Source organism: Passer montanus, unplaced genomic scaffold (assembly GCF_014805655.1).
Source record: "Passer montanus isolate IOZ18808 unplaced genomic scaffold, ASM1480565v1 scaffold23, whole genome shotgun sequence".
Taxonomy (NCBI): Eukaryota; Metazoa; Chordata; class Aves; order Passeriformes; family Passeridae; genus Passer; species Passer montanus.
Window position 1 is genome coordinate 7,514,688 of NW_024366926.1, and position 16,919 is coordinate 7,531,606.

Sequence of the window (16,919 nt, forward strand, 5' to 3'; positions counted from 1 at the left end):
CATGAAATGTCTCTAAGCTTTACCCCGTAAAGTGGACAACTTCTGAACTATTGTTTTCTCTACTTCCCCTTTCTTTCACTTTCAAAGGAATTATGTTTGCAAACAAAAAGATGCAGGAGAAGGAAAACAACCACAAAACTTACTAGAAGAGAGATTCTTTTCCTAACTGTGGTCCCTTTGTGGCTGGCATCTGTGGGAGTTATAGATGCTGAAAGAGAGGAATTTCCCTGATGTAAACACTCTAAACAGAGGGTATAGAAAGGACTGTGCTGTTCCTTAATGTTGGTGCAAGATGCAAGTGGAGGATGGCCTAGGGCACATTGGTGGAGTTTTTCAGACTACTGACAGACCATTGCAAAGATTTTTAGTGCCTCTTGACTATTTACCAGTCCATAAATAAGTGCAGTCAGTTATGCCAAAGGCTGCAACATCCTTGTTACATGCGGGAACTGGTCAGGAATTGCCTCAAAAATCATGCTGGGTTTTGACTTCTGTTGTTTGTGTCTTCCTTCTGAAGTATCACTGCATCTTTACTTCCTATTGGCAAAAGGACTGGCAGCTGATCAGTAGCTCAGTCCTCCCAAGAGTCTGTATAAAATAAATACCATGAATATCCTGGAATACTGCAGTGGCAGTTTCTCTATAGATGCCTGGTTAGGGGCAGACTGCATTTTGCATATGCTCTGAATTTTAGGTTCTGTTTTCCAATGTGGCATTCAGAAACCTGAGCCAAGAGTTCTGGCTGTGTAAATAAAAAGTGCTTGGAGAGTCCAGAATAGGATGAACTTCCAAGCTCAGCAGGAAATCACCCTTAATTAATATGCATGCCATTTTCTGATCAGCATGATTTCTGCCTTAAGCCCAGGGCTTGAAATTATTTCTTAGAGCTGGATGCCTGCATGTTTTCTAAGGAAGTTTGAAACCTTTTTCTTTTCAAATGTGAATGGAGGAAGAGGCACAAGTGGGTTACCAACTATGCCTTCCTTGGGCACCTTTATGTAGGAAAGAGCTCCAAAAGTCAAAGCTTTTCCTCTGCCTGAAATTGAAACTGTACCCTAAAACTTATACCAGGGTATAAGACCCAACAGTGATATGTGTTCATAGTGTGTCAGATAAGGCATATTTTTTAAAGGTGAAGGGTTTTAGTTCCAGCACTTTTTCCTGTGACTACTCATTTGTTTTATGCAATGACTGTTTAATATAGAATTATAGAATTTGTGGGGTTGGAAGGGACATCGAACGTCATCTAGTCCCAAGCCCTCTGCCATGGGCAGGGACACTTTTCACTAGGACAGGTTGCTCAAGCCCCATCCAATATAAAATATGTCTCAACAGAAGAAGTGAGAAGTATTTCAATCCTCATGTGAAAACCACAAAAATCTGATTTGAGTATGTTTTAGAGAAATTTTTATTAAATCCTTTCAGGTGGAGGATAGCATTTGGTTTGTTCTCATGTTCACACTAATGTGCAAAAGGCACTTTTCACATTGTTGCCACGTGCTTTGTGTTGGATTCTTTCTCCCAAGAATTCTTCTGTTGCCTGTGTTTACAGGATACATTAAAAGCAGGGCCTAGAAGAGCCATATCTTCAGAGATACCAATAAGAGTAATATATGAATTTGGTTCATAAGTTGCCTGAGAGTACTAAGAGAGTTCTGGATTTGGGCTTAAGCTATATGCATGTGGAACTTAAAAGGAAAAAAGGTACTATTTCTCCAGAATCTGGTGTCTGGTAGAAGAGTCCATGGGAGGTATGCTTTCTACAGTCATCTCTGCATATAAACTTGATTTTTTTTCCTCCCCTGTGATTTAAGGATCAGTTAAGGTTTTCATGGTTGTCAAAGGGATAAACATTTCTGAGAGTACAGTGGGCATTCTTGATGTGGGGACATAGCATGAGCAACTGTATTGAGTTGACACAGATCCTTGCATCCCTTGTGAGATGTATCCCAAGGACTTGTTTGTACTTCCCATCTGCCCTTCATCCTTGAGACCTGCGGATTGTGTGCAGAACCTGACCCCTTTCAGTTTCTGTCAATGTGACTCTTTACCTAGTCTGAGAGATGGTTATTAAGCAGAGAAAGCAAAGCACTCCTCCACTTTGCACACAGTCAGATCCTGCTTGTGGGGGAAGCAAATGACTTGCAATTTAATCCAGTGAGTGGCATTTTGCAGAATTTTTTTTGTCTTTAAAAATACATTTCTTTTTGAAAAGAAAAGAAATCTTGCTTGCCTTTTTTTTTATTGAGCTTCTTGTAAATATGTATCTCTTGGGAGCATTTCACTTGTTTTTGGGATGTTGCCCAAACACAGTTGATTGAATGGGGGATTAATAGTTTAATTAAGAGTCCTGAGATTTGAGACATAGGAAGTAGCCCTCTCTTTTGGAGATTTTTCCCCCTGATTTGTCCTGTCAGATTTTCTCTCTCCAAAACCTTATTTTCAGTGCATACCTATTGCATCATCTCACTCATTCAAATATTCATCACAGTTTTCTGAAGCAACACTTGAGGACCGTAACAATCGGATTGTGATTTATCCAGCTGTGCCCATGTACTGTAATGTGCTGCATCAGAACATCAGTATCATGTTTACTGCCTTGTCACTCTCATATGAATTTTACTAAATAAAGCTCTTAAAGGCTGGGCAGAGGTTAATGATCACTTCTAACTGCAGCAGTCATGCGGAATACTAGTGGGTTTTGTGAAAATTTTTGTTTAAAACAGGGTTATATTGAGCAGTTTGTGCACCATTTTCATTTTGCCATCTGATTCTGCAGTTTTGTGTCGGCCTTACATGAAGACTCAATTGAATCGTTTTCCTTTAGAGAGGATCTGAGCTGATCCCATCACTGCAGTGTTTTTATTGATGCTCTATATCCTATGCATTCCTAGATGAAAATAAATGCCTGCATTAATAGGAAGCTATTTATCACTAGAGGATTAACCACAGAGGTCTGCTAATCTTAATAATACCAGGTTTAAAGCCATACATTACATGTATAAAAGCAAACTAAAAACTCCAGAGTACATTTTGGCCCTAAAAGCTTATAGACTAATGATGCTGACAATGTAGCTTTCAATTTGTGATATGTGGGCACCACAATCTGCCTACAAAGTGCATATTGTTGATTTCAGGCCATTTTAGTAATTTTTACTAAACTGCTAAATTGGACAATTAGTGCCATTTCACCAGCCAAGAAGCAGGGATTTCCAAAACTGACTTAATTTTCTCTGTATCCTTCACTGACATTAGGGAATACTAAAAGCCTTTTTGTCCAAGGCATGAGAAGTCTGTCACACATCTGTTGGCCCTTATGTGGTCAAAGGGAATTTTTAAATTTCAGGTCTTAACAGTTGTGTGTTTAGGTGGAAAAGTACATTTTTATTTGCTAGTCTTTCTCTCAGATTTTCTCCTTGGGACAAAAATGCTTTGATGAAAGTAACTTTTAAGTAGGATAATACAGGCAAACAAGTACTTGCAACTATAAGAGTGTTTGATTGTAAGACATTTGTAAATAAAAGGGTTTAGAGGCACTTATTAGATTTGTAACTAATCTGTTTCTAAGAAACTTTCACTGAAAACCTAACAATAACACAAATGGCAGGTCACTTCCATTAGGAACTAACTTGTACACGCTCATCAAATTTAACTGTATTTTCAGGGTTAAAAGCTTTCATACATGGTTTGATTCATACATGCATTATCATGCAGCTTGTAATTAAAAGTAGAGACTTCTTGGGTAATTTTGGGGGAAAAAAAATAAAACCAAATTAAACACAAATTTTCAAGTCCTCTGAGTACACCATAAATCACCATTAAGTCTTTGTATCTAAGGAATATGTACCCTTTGGAACGTCATTGTGAAGTCCCCCAGTCTGACAAGATGCAGAGGCTGCAATTCAGCCTTCTGCTGGGATAGAGAACTGGAGAAAAACTGTATGTTTCCATAAAAAGATAGCTGCGGGGATGAGTGTAGTAGATCAGCTGGTTTAGGATATGAATCTTGTCAAGAAGGAAAATGGAACTTGCATGAGTGTTGTTGCATAACAGAATGCCTTATGTCTTTTTAATTAGGAACTGCTAAGGTAATTTAATTGCTACCTTTTAAAATTTGTTTTATTTAATAATTTATATTTCTATGTTAAATGTAAAAGAATAGAATACAAAATGACCTTTATAATTTTATCAGGGTAAATATTTACTTACTTTCCTTGCTGAGATTTCATTGAAGTGTTGTGTGAGCCCCCAGGCTCTTCAATATCTGGTATCTGTTCTGTGTTGGACATCAGAGATGTTTCTCACAGAGCTGGCATGCAAAGGGGACTCTTTCAGCACCAGACACTGTCGTAGCTGCTGCCACAGAGAAACTCAAGTTGATAGCTGGACCAGGAGAAAATGGGTTGCTAGAGTATTCTGATCAACCTTGAATTTAAAATGAGCTGTTTGAAGACCCAACAAACAAGACAGTTTCTTTGCCTGGAAGAGGACTGGGAAATTAAGTTATTAATTTATAAAAATGTAAGATCTCAGACCAAGAATACAAAAGCAGATTCCATAAATTATTTATTTCAATTACATCTTTATTTAAGGTGCCAAGATACCTTTAAAAATATAGCACTAAACAAAACAAAAATATAGCACACAGAATATGTATAGAAAGATCATTATGTTCTGTTATTTGATCTCTAATGGTCTTTCCTTAAATCTTCACAGCATTTCCTAGGTTAGTCTCTATTTTCCACTGCTCAGATACATTTTATTTTCTCTTTTTGTTTTAGTCAAATGTTATAGCTTTGAATATTGGAGTAGCTAGTTTTAATTAAGTCCAAAGTAGAGAATTGGAAGAGAACATCAAAGCCAACATCTTTCTACTCAGATCCTTTCCAAAACTTCATTTGGTTGAATTGCCCGCAATTCAATTAAAACAACAGTAAAATACTCTGTTTTTACAGGCTTATTCCCTTTATTATCTCATTGTATGTCAGGACCTAAATAGTGAGAGAATAAGTGAGAGAAATAATAATAATAAATAAATAGTGAGAGAATCAGACCCTTACCTGTATAGTGAGTGCTTATCTTACCGAAATTTAAAATAAAAATTGATTCCCTTAACTAACAGATTTTGTACTTGATTCAGTTAAAAGAAGTTGAGGGATATGAATGAGGAGAAAGCGTAACTAAACCACTTCAAGTGACTGAAATAGCATTCTTGTCTGACTGGGTTTCTTGAATGCCAGACAACTGCTCCTCAAGCTGAGAGCCTGGTGGACCGTTCAGTGTTGTTTCACCTGTCCCTTTTGGCTCAGTGTCATGCAGAAGTGGATGACCAACATTACCCCTGCAAGACTTGTAACATCTTGAATCCTCCCTGATAATTTGTCTATTATAATGATTGTTGAAGGCAACAGACCAGGCCAAGCAATTTCACTGTTACGTGTTAATGATTTAACACATCACACGGCCTAACAGATTCACACAAAAAATGAAGTCATTGATGGCATCGCCTAATACAGCCTCCTGTGCCAAGGTGGCTAATTTTGAAGCTGGATCAGATAACTCAGAATTATTTTTTTTTTTTAATGGGGGGTGGGGCTTTTTTTGGCAAACCAATTTTGATTTTCCATTACAAATTTGAATATTAATTACAGTGTGAAATTATTTTTCTGTATTAAATACACATATTTTATCACAGTGTCGAGAGAATAAATCTAGAACTGATTTTGGCACTAAAAGATATAAGGATAATATACACTGAAAATAGTCTCCATCTGCTGCTGAAGTCTCTCATTGCCCAGAGTGGTTCTTGGGATTTCTTTCCCTTTGAAGATTTTTGTCATTGAACATTTCTTTAACTTGCTGTCTACTGAGACTTCAGCTCCCTTTCCCCTACTCCCATTCTGTTGGCTCTGAGCAGGTTGAGCAGATTCCTACTATGTTTGCAGTTTTAGAAAAACCAGGCAGCAAGTTTTCACTTTCACTTTGTATTTGCCTAATAAGGAACTTGGAGCAGCAGTAGACTGAACAATCCTAAATGTTAGAAAAAAACGTGTAACCCAAGCAACACCCCAAAGCAAAACCTCAGCAGTTTACTTTCAAGGTTAGTTTCAAGATTGCATACAAGTAAACTTGTTAGAACCTAGCCATCTGTATAGTATTAGGTGCATATTTGATAAAAAAAAAGGTAAATAAAAAAGCTGTCAAATGACTCTTGAACATTCAAACAGCTTAAAAGCTCTTTGTGTGGTAATGTTGGCACAGTTCCTAAGTGACCAGATGGAATTTTATTAACAGCCAACAGGACAAGGGCTGAGATTTTGTTTCTTAACTTACTATTTTTGAAATGCTTGTAGAGGATGTGTCAGAAAGCTTGATGTACTTTCATACTGCGCAAAATTACACATACACCTTCCCTTAATGCAAAGATGAAGACTGCTTCAGAGGTTGTCATTCCTGTAAGATAGATAAGAAGGTAGTTATGAGAGGTGTGGTAATTTAGGTATCACTACTTTTTAGTGAATTTCGGAAAGGTGTTTTTATCTATGCAGTTTGTGGTCATACTAAAAGCAGAGCTTAGAAGTAAGCTTCTAATAAATAAACTTAAAGAATGTATTTTATAAAAAAGAACAAAAAATACCTAAATATTAAAGAGACCTGATTTCTGATATGAGTAACCACTGGTAATAGTGATACCAGATTTCCATTTAAAGATTCTGGTAAACATTAAGACCATGCAAATTTATATGACTTCTCTTCTGGTATCATCATGGATTTATTTATTATCAGTAAGAAATACCTGCAAACTGAGAATCTCCATTGTCTCCAGTAAATGACAGGATGACGATTAGCCCTACAGGGAACAGCTGAGGGACCTGAGGTTGTTCAGTCTGGAGAAAGGAATGGTAAGAGGTGACCATATCACTCTCTACAACTCCCCAAAAGAAGGTTGTAGCAAGATGGGCATTGGCCTTTTCCCCCAGATAACTGGAACAAGAGGAAATTACCTCAAGTTGTGCTGAGGAGGCTCAGGTCAGATATTAAGAAAAAATTCTTCATGGAAGCAGGAAAAAGCTCCCCAGAGAAGTGGTAAAGTCACCATCCCTGGAAGTGCTCAAGAAATGGGTGGATGTCACATTCTCAGTATGTTTTAGGGTGCATAGTAATGTTCAGTCAAAGGGTAGAGCCAATGCTCTTGGAGGTCTTCTCCAGCCTTAAAGAGCCCATGATTCTCTAACCTTCAAACCAGACAGAAAAGAAACACAAAAGAAAAATCTGTAACACTCTGTGGACTCTTGGTTAACTCTATTACTTTCAGTTGCTTCCTTTCCATATTTAAGGTTTTCAGGGGACTCATGATAGCTAGAAAAAAGCTGTCTAGTCAGAGATTAGTATTTCATAACATCTTACAGAGCACTGATGTGACATACAATTAGAGCTAGCAGTACCAATTTTGAACCTAGGTATCTTACCCAGACAAAATTCTCACTGTTGCTGGTGAAAGATGTGCCTGAGGGCTTTATACAGAATCAAATGCTGTATTTGTTCAGTAACTCAAGCTGGTATAAGTATAGTTATGACAGATACTGCACCATGCACTTGTACAGTCGATGTGGATTTGCAGAGGGTAGGTGAAAGACCAGAACCAGAGCTTGTTGAAGTCAAAGGGAATTTTTCTTAGTTCTGGAACTTTGTATCCATTACCTGGGTTTTATTTATTTACTTGGTTGGTTGATTAGTTTGGATTTAGACTCAGTAAGAAGAAAATGTAATTTTAACTTGTTTATCTAAAAAGCTAACAGTAGAGTAAGGTGGTTAAATTGATTAGGAATGTATACTTCAAGTCTAAATTGTTGTCCTGCATTACAACATCCTACAGAAGTCCATTCAGACTAACTTGTAGCATTCCTTATGTGTTATTTTGTTGGTTAATAAGCCATATTTTGGATAGAACTTGGAAAAAGTACAGAGAATTGGCAGCCTCATTAAATTATGCCACAAAAGAAATCAATGTTCTAATATGGTAAGGGAAATAATTTAACAAAAAATTAAAAAGCTCTTTAGGAAAGTGCTTTCCTCCTATTTGTTTGTGTAATGTCTAGGCTGGCATTTGTAATCAGCTAACTTGAGTCACATTAGGATCAAGACTTTTAGAGCAGGTACAGTCAGAAAAAGTTAGACACAGTAGTGTAGGCAAAGACCATCTCAAAGAAAAGATAAAGCTGAAAAAGCTTGATATGCTTAGTTTTAAATGTGCTGTTTCTAGACTGTACTGTTTCAGTAGTTTAATTTTCTTCTGTTTGTTTTCTAGCACCTGTTCTTGCTGTCGTGACTTGACAAAGTGACTTGCTTGCTAGATTAAAAGTGCTTCAGGCAGAAATCATCTGGAAGAGCAGAAAAAGAAGAGAAAGAAAACAAAATAACAGAATAAACCACCTAAAATAAATTTAAAAAGAGCCAGTATAGAGATGCAAACCCTGCCAGCTGTGTGTGTGTGTGCATGGACACATGCAGGCATGCAGCTTGTCTCTTCTATACTGCTCCATATGATTATATGTAGTACAGCATTGTAGGGAATGATAGATTTGATTAGCATTAAGGTTACTTCTTTTTTTCCAAGATCCTGTTTCAGTCATTTACTGGCTGTTCACAAAGAGCTATACTCTGTTCCAGCTGTCTGCTTTAGGCTGTTCATTTTAATTTCCTTCATGAGTTCTTGCATGAGCAAGAAACAGGTTTGGACTACTGTCTGAAGTAACAGTAGTCATTTAAGGTATATTTTGGTCCTGTTGTTTTTCCCCCACTAAATGTTTTTCATTCTGTGCATAGGGTGGGCAGTAATCAGGAATAATCTGGTGGAGGAGACCTTCCCCTGCCTTTTGTATTGCAGTACTTTGAAGCCATCTCATAAACTAAGGAGGGGTGGGTATGTAGAGAGAAGCATTTACAGCTGAATGTTCCCACAAAGAGCAGGATCCCCTTTTGCCCCGTGTGATACCTGACACTCTCTTGATAGCTGCCCATGATGTGTTGAGCTCAGCAGTGCTCTGCTTTATAGAAGTGCTGGGTGTCATCTGTACCTGCATCTGAAGACTCCTGCAGAATCCAGTGTGCAGGAATTCTGGAACCTGAAAATCTCTTGTGGAAAACCCCACTTCCCACACAGATACTTTTAACCCTAAATTTCCAGTCCCCCCATTCACTTACACAGTGCATTGCTTCCCATGTACTTTATAAATACCTTCTGAAAGCAAGCACATTCATATCTTTGAAGCATGATGACATAATGTAATGATAGTAACTTTGTAATTGCCACTGAGAAAGGAAATGATCCTTCATCTTTTAGTAGTACCTGGTAAATAAAAGGAGAACCACTTGCCAAGAAGGAGGATATGAAAAGACATTCAGCTGTTCTTTGACAGAACATTTCTCCTGAAAGAGAGAGGTGTCCCTTGGATAAAACAGTATTCTTCATGTGTACATCTTGGTGTGCACTGTATTGCATGGTAAATATTTTACATGGTGAAATATATGTGGGTTGATTTAATTTTGGAACTTTCTGTGTTTAAAACCATTTTGATAATATGACTCAGTGAAGATCAGGCACGTGGAGAAAAAAAGCAATATGAAAATAAAATATGCAAATACAAATGCAATCTTGTCAATTAAATTGTAATTCTTTACAAATTGGTAGCCATCTTGATAGTTTTTTCAACTACTGCTAGTAAAAAAGTATCAGAAAGGATCTTTCCATATACTGAGAACCAAATTATTTAGAATAATTACTTTTTCTATCGTTAGCTGATTTTTAAATAAAATGTATCCACTACAGACTCCCTTTATGAAAAAAATCTATTTCATTCTTCTTCTACGACTAGTTTTAAGCAAAATCTTTTAAGACTTTTTGTAAAGCAGTAGAGTTATGTTGATTTCACTGAATTTTGATTGGTTTCTTTAGACCTTAAGATAATTCCAGATATGCAGTGTTTAATTATGAAATATAAAGATACCTCAATCTGTACCATGTTTTTCTAGAAAAGATTTTAAAAAATTTCCAAAGTTCTGCAAATTCTTTTGAAATGTCATTCTTGCAGCCTTTGCAAGTCATTATTTAAGTAATAGAGGATCATTAATGTGCAGAATCAAATTACAGACCCATATACCTTGGCATAGTGTAAATGTTTTTAATATTAGAATCTATTGTTTATCTGTGGCTACAGTAAAAATAATACGTGAAATTCTTTTTAAAGATATCAAATGTCCTCCAAGGGACGGGGGGAAGCAAACAGAAAATTTACATTGGCAAGAAATTCCAAGTGTACTGACTGCTGGTTGGTGCCACTTGTTTTAGGTTTCTATCCTAATTTTGAATACAGATTGACTAAGTAGCTGTTAGTGTGTATAAGCTGACCTGATAATTACAAAAACTAATTAGGTAGCTTAGTGCTCAGGTGGCAATGAGTCATGGTGTGTCCGTGTTTTCAGGTGATAAAAATGAAGCCCCATGTCAGAAGAACAGATGCAGAAGCAAGAGGATAAATGAAAGAGTAACAAGTCTCTAAGACCAGATGGCATATATCTAAGATTCAGAAAGTGTTTAAGAATGAAGCAGCTGAACTGCTGTCAAAAATAGACACTCTCATTAAAATTAGTTACTATGCTAGAAAAGTAGAGCAAATGTACCTAAGTAAAAAGCAGGTTGCAGTAGAAGCCCTGCAGCTAATGATCCATCATTATATCCCTGGAACTAGAAAATTTTTTGGGGAAAAAAGCATTAACCCACCTCAGTGACCATGGTAGGACAGAAACAAACAGGGCTTGTTTCCAAAAAAAAGTTCTTTCCTGATTAAGATCTTGGTCTTGTATGTCTGTACAGGTGTTCTGGCATTACTAATAAAAAACTAATTCTTCACTGCTGCCCTCTGACAGCATATAAGTACCTCCTGATTAGATTATAGGTTTAAAAATTTTGTGGATAGGCTAGGAGCAAAGAGTTGTCTCTAATGATGTCTTTGGGTGGTTTGAAAATATTGTACACTTGGGAGTGCTTGAGGGCAGCTGCTACAAAGAAAGAAAGGGATAGAGTATTTTTTGGCAATGGGCTGAATGTGAGAAAAAGATTCTTCTGTCCTCAATAAACTCTGTATTTGAAGTGTTTTGCATGCCTATGTGAACATTTGAATGGGCCTAGGTATCTTCTGAAAAGTTACCACGAGGATGTGTCTCAGTTTATATACATCCAAAAAAGACCCATGCTGTACATTTCTGCCAGCTTATTCAATGTCCTGGGAGCTAAAAGGCTCCCATGATTTTGCAGCAGTCTTCCGTTCTCTTTGGGGAAGTGCCATCTGGGGTCATCAAAGACCAAAGCTGTGCTACAGATCTCACCAGCTGCTGGGATTTCTGCTGCAAGAAGTCATTCAGGCCAAATATATAAATCTCACCCAAATGGATTATGTGTCTGATCTCTGTGTCAGGTTCTCAAATAATACCACATCAGAATACACTTTTCATCAAAAACTGTGGTGAGCCTGGGTTGGATTTCCCTTATGGGTTAGTTTGGACTGAAAATCTAGTAAGTTCAAGTCTGTACAAGAAAATGAAGTCATTTCTGCAGTCTAGCCCATGTGCATGTATGTTCTTACATTTTAAGAGATTTATGCTGTTATAACACAAGGAGACCCATAAAGTGGCACCATTCCTTCTGCTCAATTTTGATGTCTCATTGTTTCTTGAGAGGCAGTGAAACAGACTCAAAAGGCTCTGATGTTAATACAGGCACCATCCCTGGAACAGCAGAACTGCTGGAACTTGTTTTTTTATCTGATCAGCATGTTTCAGTATGTCCCATTTCAATATCTATTAATTTTGAATTCCTTAGTCTGTTTAAAAACAACATGTCTACATCTATGAAGTGTCAATCAAAAGCTACTGTCAATATGAATATGTTCAAAATCCTTAATTTGTAGAGAAAATATCTATACTGGATAAAATGTTATAAGATATATGGAAAACAAAACAGTCCAGAGAAAAACTGACCTCTAAATACTCAGCTAAGACATTGTACATACTTTATTAACATCAGTGTTGGAATAGGGTTTTTCCTGTGATTTGGGTGAAGATGCTCTGGACTTGTCAAAATTGGCAAGTTGGTTCTTACCTTCAGAAGCTGCATTATTAGAAAGACTATTGGGTACCTGTTCAAACTTTTTACAGTCTAACCAGCACTCCTGTGGCCCTGACCCTAAACAAAGTTGATGAACTATTAAATTTTTACTAGATGAAATAGAACAGTTCTTTTGTATAAAACAAGTCAGTGACTGCAAATAGGAGTGAGTCATAGAAAAGCTCTTAGAAAAAAGGGTACAGTGAAGTGAAATAGAATATTAAAACATTCACTAATGTTAGTTTCTTATTAATTTTCTCTGTAAAAATGCCTGCACAAGCGATAGCAAAAGGTTGCAAGAGACAGTAGTAATACTGTGCTACCAAAAAGCAATGTGGGTAATCAAAGAATTTAAACTGCCTCAATTCTTATGAGTGTTTGTGCAGGAGTAGCTATTGGGGAAAACAAAATGTAACCGTAGGTGGAATGGGCCAGACAGGTCTGACAGCTCTTGGCAGACTCCACTTGCTAACTTATCAGTTTGTAACATTAGGATATACAGGATTAAGGTGTGTGGGATTCAGAGTTTCCTGTCCAGATAAGATAACTTATTTTCTGAAAGCAATACAGTAAGTCAGATATGAGAGACTCCCTGTGCTTAGGATCATTAACAAAATAGTTTATACTTGTATTAAATTTCAGACTTCATGCCACACATATTCACAACTTAATACCACATTATTGACCAACTGTACCACAGGGAACATTACTAGCCAATTTTTACCTCAGCCATCCTAATCTTGTGCCTTTAGATCTTCCTAATCTGAGCTTCACATGACTTGCATGTTGACACAATGTACCAACTCACGTTTCTGATACACAGCCAAAAAGATTCCTTATATTGCTTTATTTCATGGGGTTTTATTGCTGACAGTCTGATCAGCCTGTGCATCAACGAGCCTTTTGGAAACAGCTTCTGTAGGAGAGGAGGAGACACAAAAGTAAGCAGGAGATGATCACAAGAAAACATCAGGTGTAGAAAACATCAGGTGATTTGTACTTGGAAAAGAAGCATTTGCAGCTTCTTCACTAAACAATGGGTTTAGGGCAATGGTGAACAGCAGGAGTCAGAAAGCCTTGTGTGATTATATGGTGAGAGCCCTCTGGAACACTACAGCACTTCTCTGAATATCCCTGTCAGTGTCATCTCAGACTGTAAGGGTTTGTTCTTTACAGGACAACAAAAGAAAAAAAACCAAAACTATAACAAAACCTCTGAATCTGTTGAAGATATGTTTCCACATGTCCAGGATTCTTGGATTTCACAAGCAACTGTCTTTTTCAAAGTATCAACTCAGTTTAGAAAGGAAATGGACTAGGACAGAAAGAACCATAGGAATCAAGTTCTTTCTTGAAGGATGGTTTCTTCCCTCTGTGCTCTTGGCCTTGTGGCATTGGGTAAAGAGATCTGTTGTTTCTACAGTATTCTCATTATATTTTCTTCTTTAGTACAGAGTGATTAAATGTCAAGCTGCAAGAGTTTAGAGTTGTAGGCTTATTAGAAAATCAAGGATTATTGTAATTTATTTTAGAAGTACACTTTATGAGTATGGTTTCTAAATTAATCTCTCCTGTTATGTTATTTTAAAAATACGCACAGCATCCAAGTATACCTAGTGGAAGGCAATTTGGCACACAGTGCAACATTGTTTCATAAGATATTTTAAAAGTAGTGTGGTCACAAGTACCATTGTCAGAAGTACCCATTGATACTTGAAGTTTGTCTAAAGTTGGAGTTAAATGTCCATGTATGTCAGTGGGATGTGCACATGCTTGGTACCAGGAAAAATTGAGTTCTTCGTCTAGGGAATGAAATATTTAGATTGTCACATTTGACTGCAAAAATGTGTAATTTTGCATATCATCTGTAATTGTGTAGTATTAAAATAGTGGACTTCACATGGCACTGTGCAGAAAGGAGTGGTAGGAAAATAGACTGGGGAGACTTCTAACTATTGCAGGTTCTGATGTGGAATGGAGTGAAAGAAACAACAAGTATTTTATATAAAGCACTCATCTCTGCACAGAAAAATGAAATAAGTGGGATCTTGTGATTTATTGAAGTAGAGCAAGCAAAGTAGAACAGGCTGTAAGAGAGAAAGAAAATCTGGGTGTGCTCTCTGACAATAGGCTGCAAAATCTGATGTGACAGTGAATTTCTTATCTTTGAATTTTCTTCTTCCCCAGATTATAGGAACCCTTGCTTTTCATATATATGGTAGATTGAGTCTTCTTATTGTAAATGTTGCTATTGCTTCAAAGTTAAGTGTGTGAATATACAAGGAGATGAGATGCCTGTAAGGAAGGAAGAGAATTAGTGCTATGTTAGCAGAAAACTGAAGAGAAGAATGTGAGAAGGAGGCAGGTGAAGAAGGTGTGAGAGGAGGTGGAGTGCACAATGTAAAATTGTAGTACTGGGGCTGGTCATTGACAAGTTGTGTCTTTTGACAAGTTCTAGTGATACATTCTGAGTAATGTATTTAAGTAATGAGACTTTGCAGTGCATGTTCAACTTTACTGTTGGCTGAAGGTGATTCAAGAAAAGTGCTGTGGTAAGCCTGCTAGAGAGTAATGTGAGTATGAGGGGAAATCAAATTTAGGGTTTTTTCCCAGCTAACTTGTTCCAGAAAGTGGCAGTTCAGTGTAGTGAGGAGGTGGTAGGGAGGAAGGTTTTTTAAATCTGGAGGAGCCACAACCAAGTGTGGTTGCATTGAGTACTGACACTCCTGGCTGTAGTGTTGCTAAGAAGATGTTTATTACTGAATAGACAAAATAACTGCCTGATCATAGAAACATATAAGCAATTTCAATATAAATATTGAGCACTTTAGAAATTAAGTATCTCACCTTTTTCTGTATGAACTGTAATGAACTACAAAAGCATATACTAATAAAAATTGGAGGTGGAACAAAAGCCACAGCTTTGGCTGAGAAGCAAAGCAGCTAGAGGAGTGAGATTCCACCCTTTTCATGGGATGCCTGCTGTGTCTTCACTCTTTTCCTTTGCACCATCCCATACATAGGCAAGTGAAGAGGAGGGAGAGCACAGCAGGTGCCAGCTCACCTGTCAAGGAGGCTTCCTACGCTGGTGGGAAGCTCTAAGCAGCACTGGCAGCTAGTCAGGCTCAGAAGATACCAGTGATGCACTGAAAAGAAACTGCACCTATGGCTGTGTCGAGCTTGGGTCAAGGCTCTTGATCAGCCACTGGGAACAAGAGACAGTGAGACACTATTTAATATTATTTGTTTTGAGTAACACTTTCTGCTTGCTGTCAGAGTTGGCATGGAAACTGAATCAGCACTCCTTTTGAAAAGAATAGTCCATTCAGAGTGAGGTTAGTCATCAGTGGGCTTACCAGAGGCTCAGGCTGCAGCTGCAGCCTAAACCTTGCTCATGAAAGGATAGAATCCTCAAAATGGTAACAGTCATACTACCCCAACCATTATTGGGCAAATAGGTGTCTTTTGAGAATGATGTAATTTCATTTGCATTTCGGTGGTGGTGGGTTTTTTAAAGAGGGAAGAGTTAATTATCTGAAATCCACAAGAGAACTTTCATATTTCGAGAAGATACCATCTGTTTCTATGGATCAGTTGAATTTAAAGAGTTAACACAATTCCTATAAACTGATGCTTGTAACATTGTGGTGGAAAGTAGCATAATTCTTAAAAGGCTCTAAGCTTAGCACTAGGCATCTGTGAATAGTCAAGATGGAAGCCTACACAGCATGCAGAAATTGGCATTTTCAATTACTTTGCCTCTATTGATGATGAAGAAGATCAAGATATGCTTATTTCTATTCTATTTTATTCCCACATGCAAGGGGAGAAGCAAAGAAACAGCAGCTGGTTTTCTGAACCAGCGAGGCTGAGAAAACACTGAGAGATAAATTGCTGTTCAGTGGCATTTCATAAAGCCATTTCATCTGCTGTGACATCCTGTTCTCAGATGCAAAATGATAAATGTATATATAAATTTGAAAAGTTTCATTTCATCTATAACCTTTGCCTCCTGGCTTTTTGTATCCTCAGAATACAGACCATGCATGTCTTCTTCATTGATACAGGAACTGTTTACACTAACTATTTACATTCAAGACTATAGTGCTGTTACCAAACTGATGAGGACATTTATTTCTTTTTCCTTTGTGTTTCTCAAGCAGATAATTTAAGTGAAGCCCTGAAAAAGCTGAAGATAACATCCACTGACAGCACAGCAGATAGCTTGGAGGGATGCTTGGACTGTCTGCTTCAAGCTCTGGCACAAAACAGTAAGTTGTATGGACCTTTCACATTTTAAATCATATTAGATCCGTGAATTAAAATGTGGCAGAAAGAGTGACTCAAGCAGTAGGCTGCTAGATTGGCTCTATTGAGTTTTGGGGGTTTTTAACCCATATATCTGTAATATTCTGGTAGCAATGAAGACAGTGACAGGTAAATACCTGAATATTTGGAACAGCTGTAGTTCATTCCTTTCTCCACACTTTTTTAATTGATCATTCAAGAAAAAAATGAACAGAGATGGAGAAATAAGCCTCATAAGATGGGGAAAAGGATAAGGGAGCTGCTAGCTAATTCTGGTTGAAAGACCATAGTTTCCCATTTGTAATGTATTTCTCCTCACACTTCTGATCACAGATTTCCTAATTCCAGGAGTTTCAATTAGAACTAGGCTGGATATCCAAAGACAGTCCAAGTTTGATATGTAGTATGTAACAAAAATAACATCAGAATGGAACAAGATGTTATTTTC

General features: G+C 37.4%; 1 protein-coding gene across 3 annotated transcripts in view; it reads left to right on the top strand.

The window, feature by feature from the left end:
- RAP1GDS1 (Rap1 GTPase-GDP dissociation stimulator 1) overlaps nt 1–16,919 on the top strand; it is a 90,191-nt gene that overhangs the window by 15,237 nt on the left and 58,035 nt on the right. For 2 of the 3 annotated variants that reach the window (XM_039710311.1, XM_039710313.1), the window contains exon 2: nt 16,324–16,434. In XM_039710311.1, coding sequence (XP_039566245.1) covers nt 16,324–16,434 — 111 coding nt within the window. The remainder of the gene's footprint in view (nt 1–16,323; nt 16,435–16,919) is intronic. The other variant, XM_039710312.1, reaches the window with a different exon arrangement.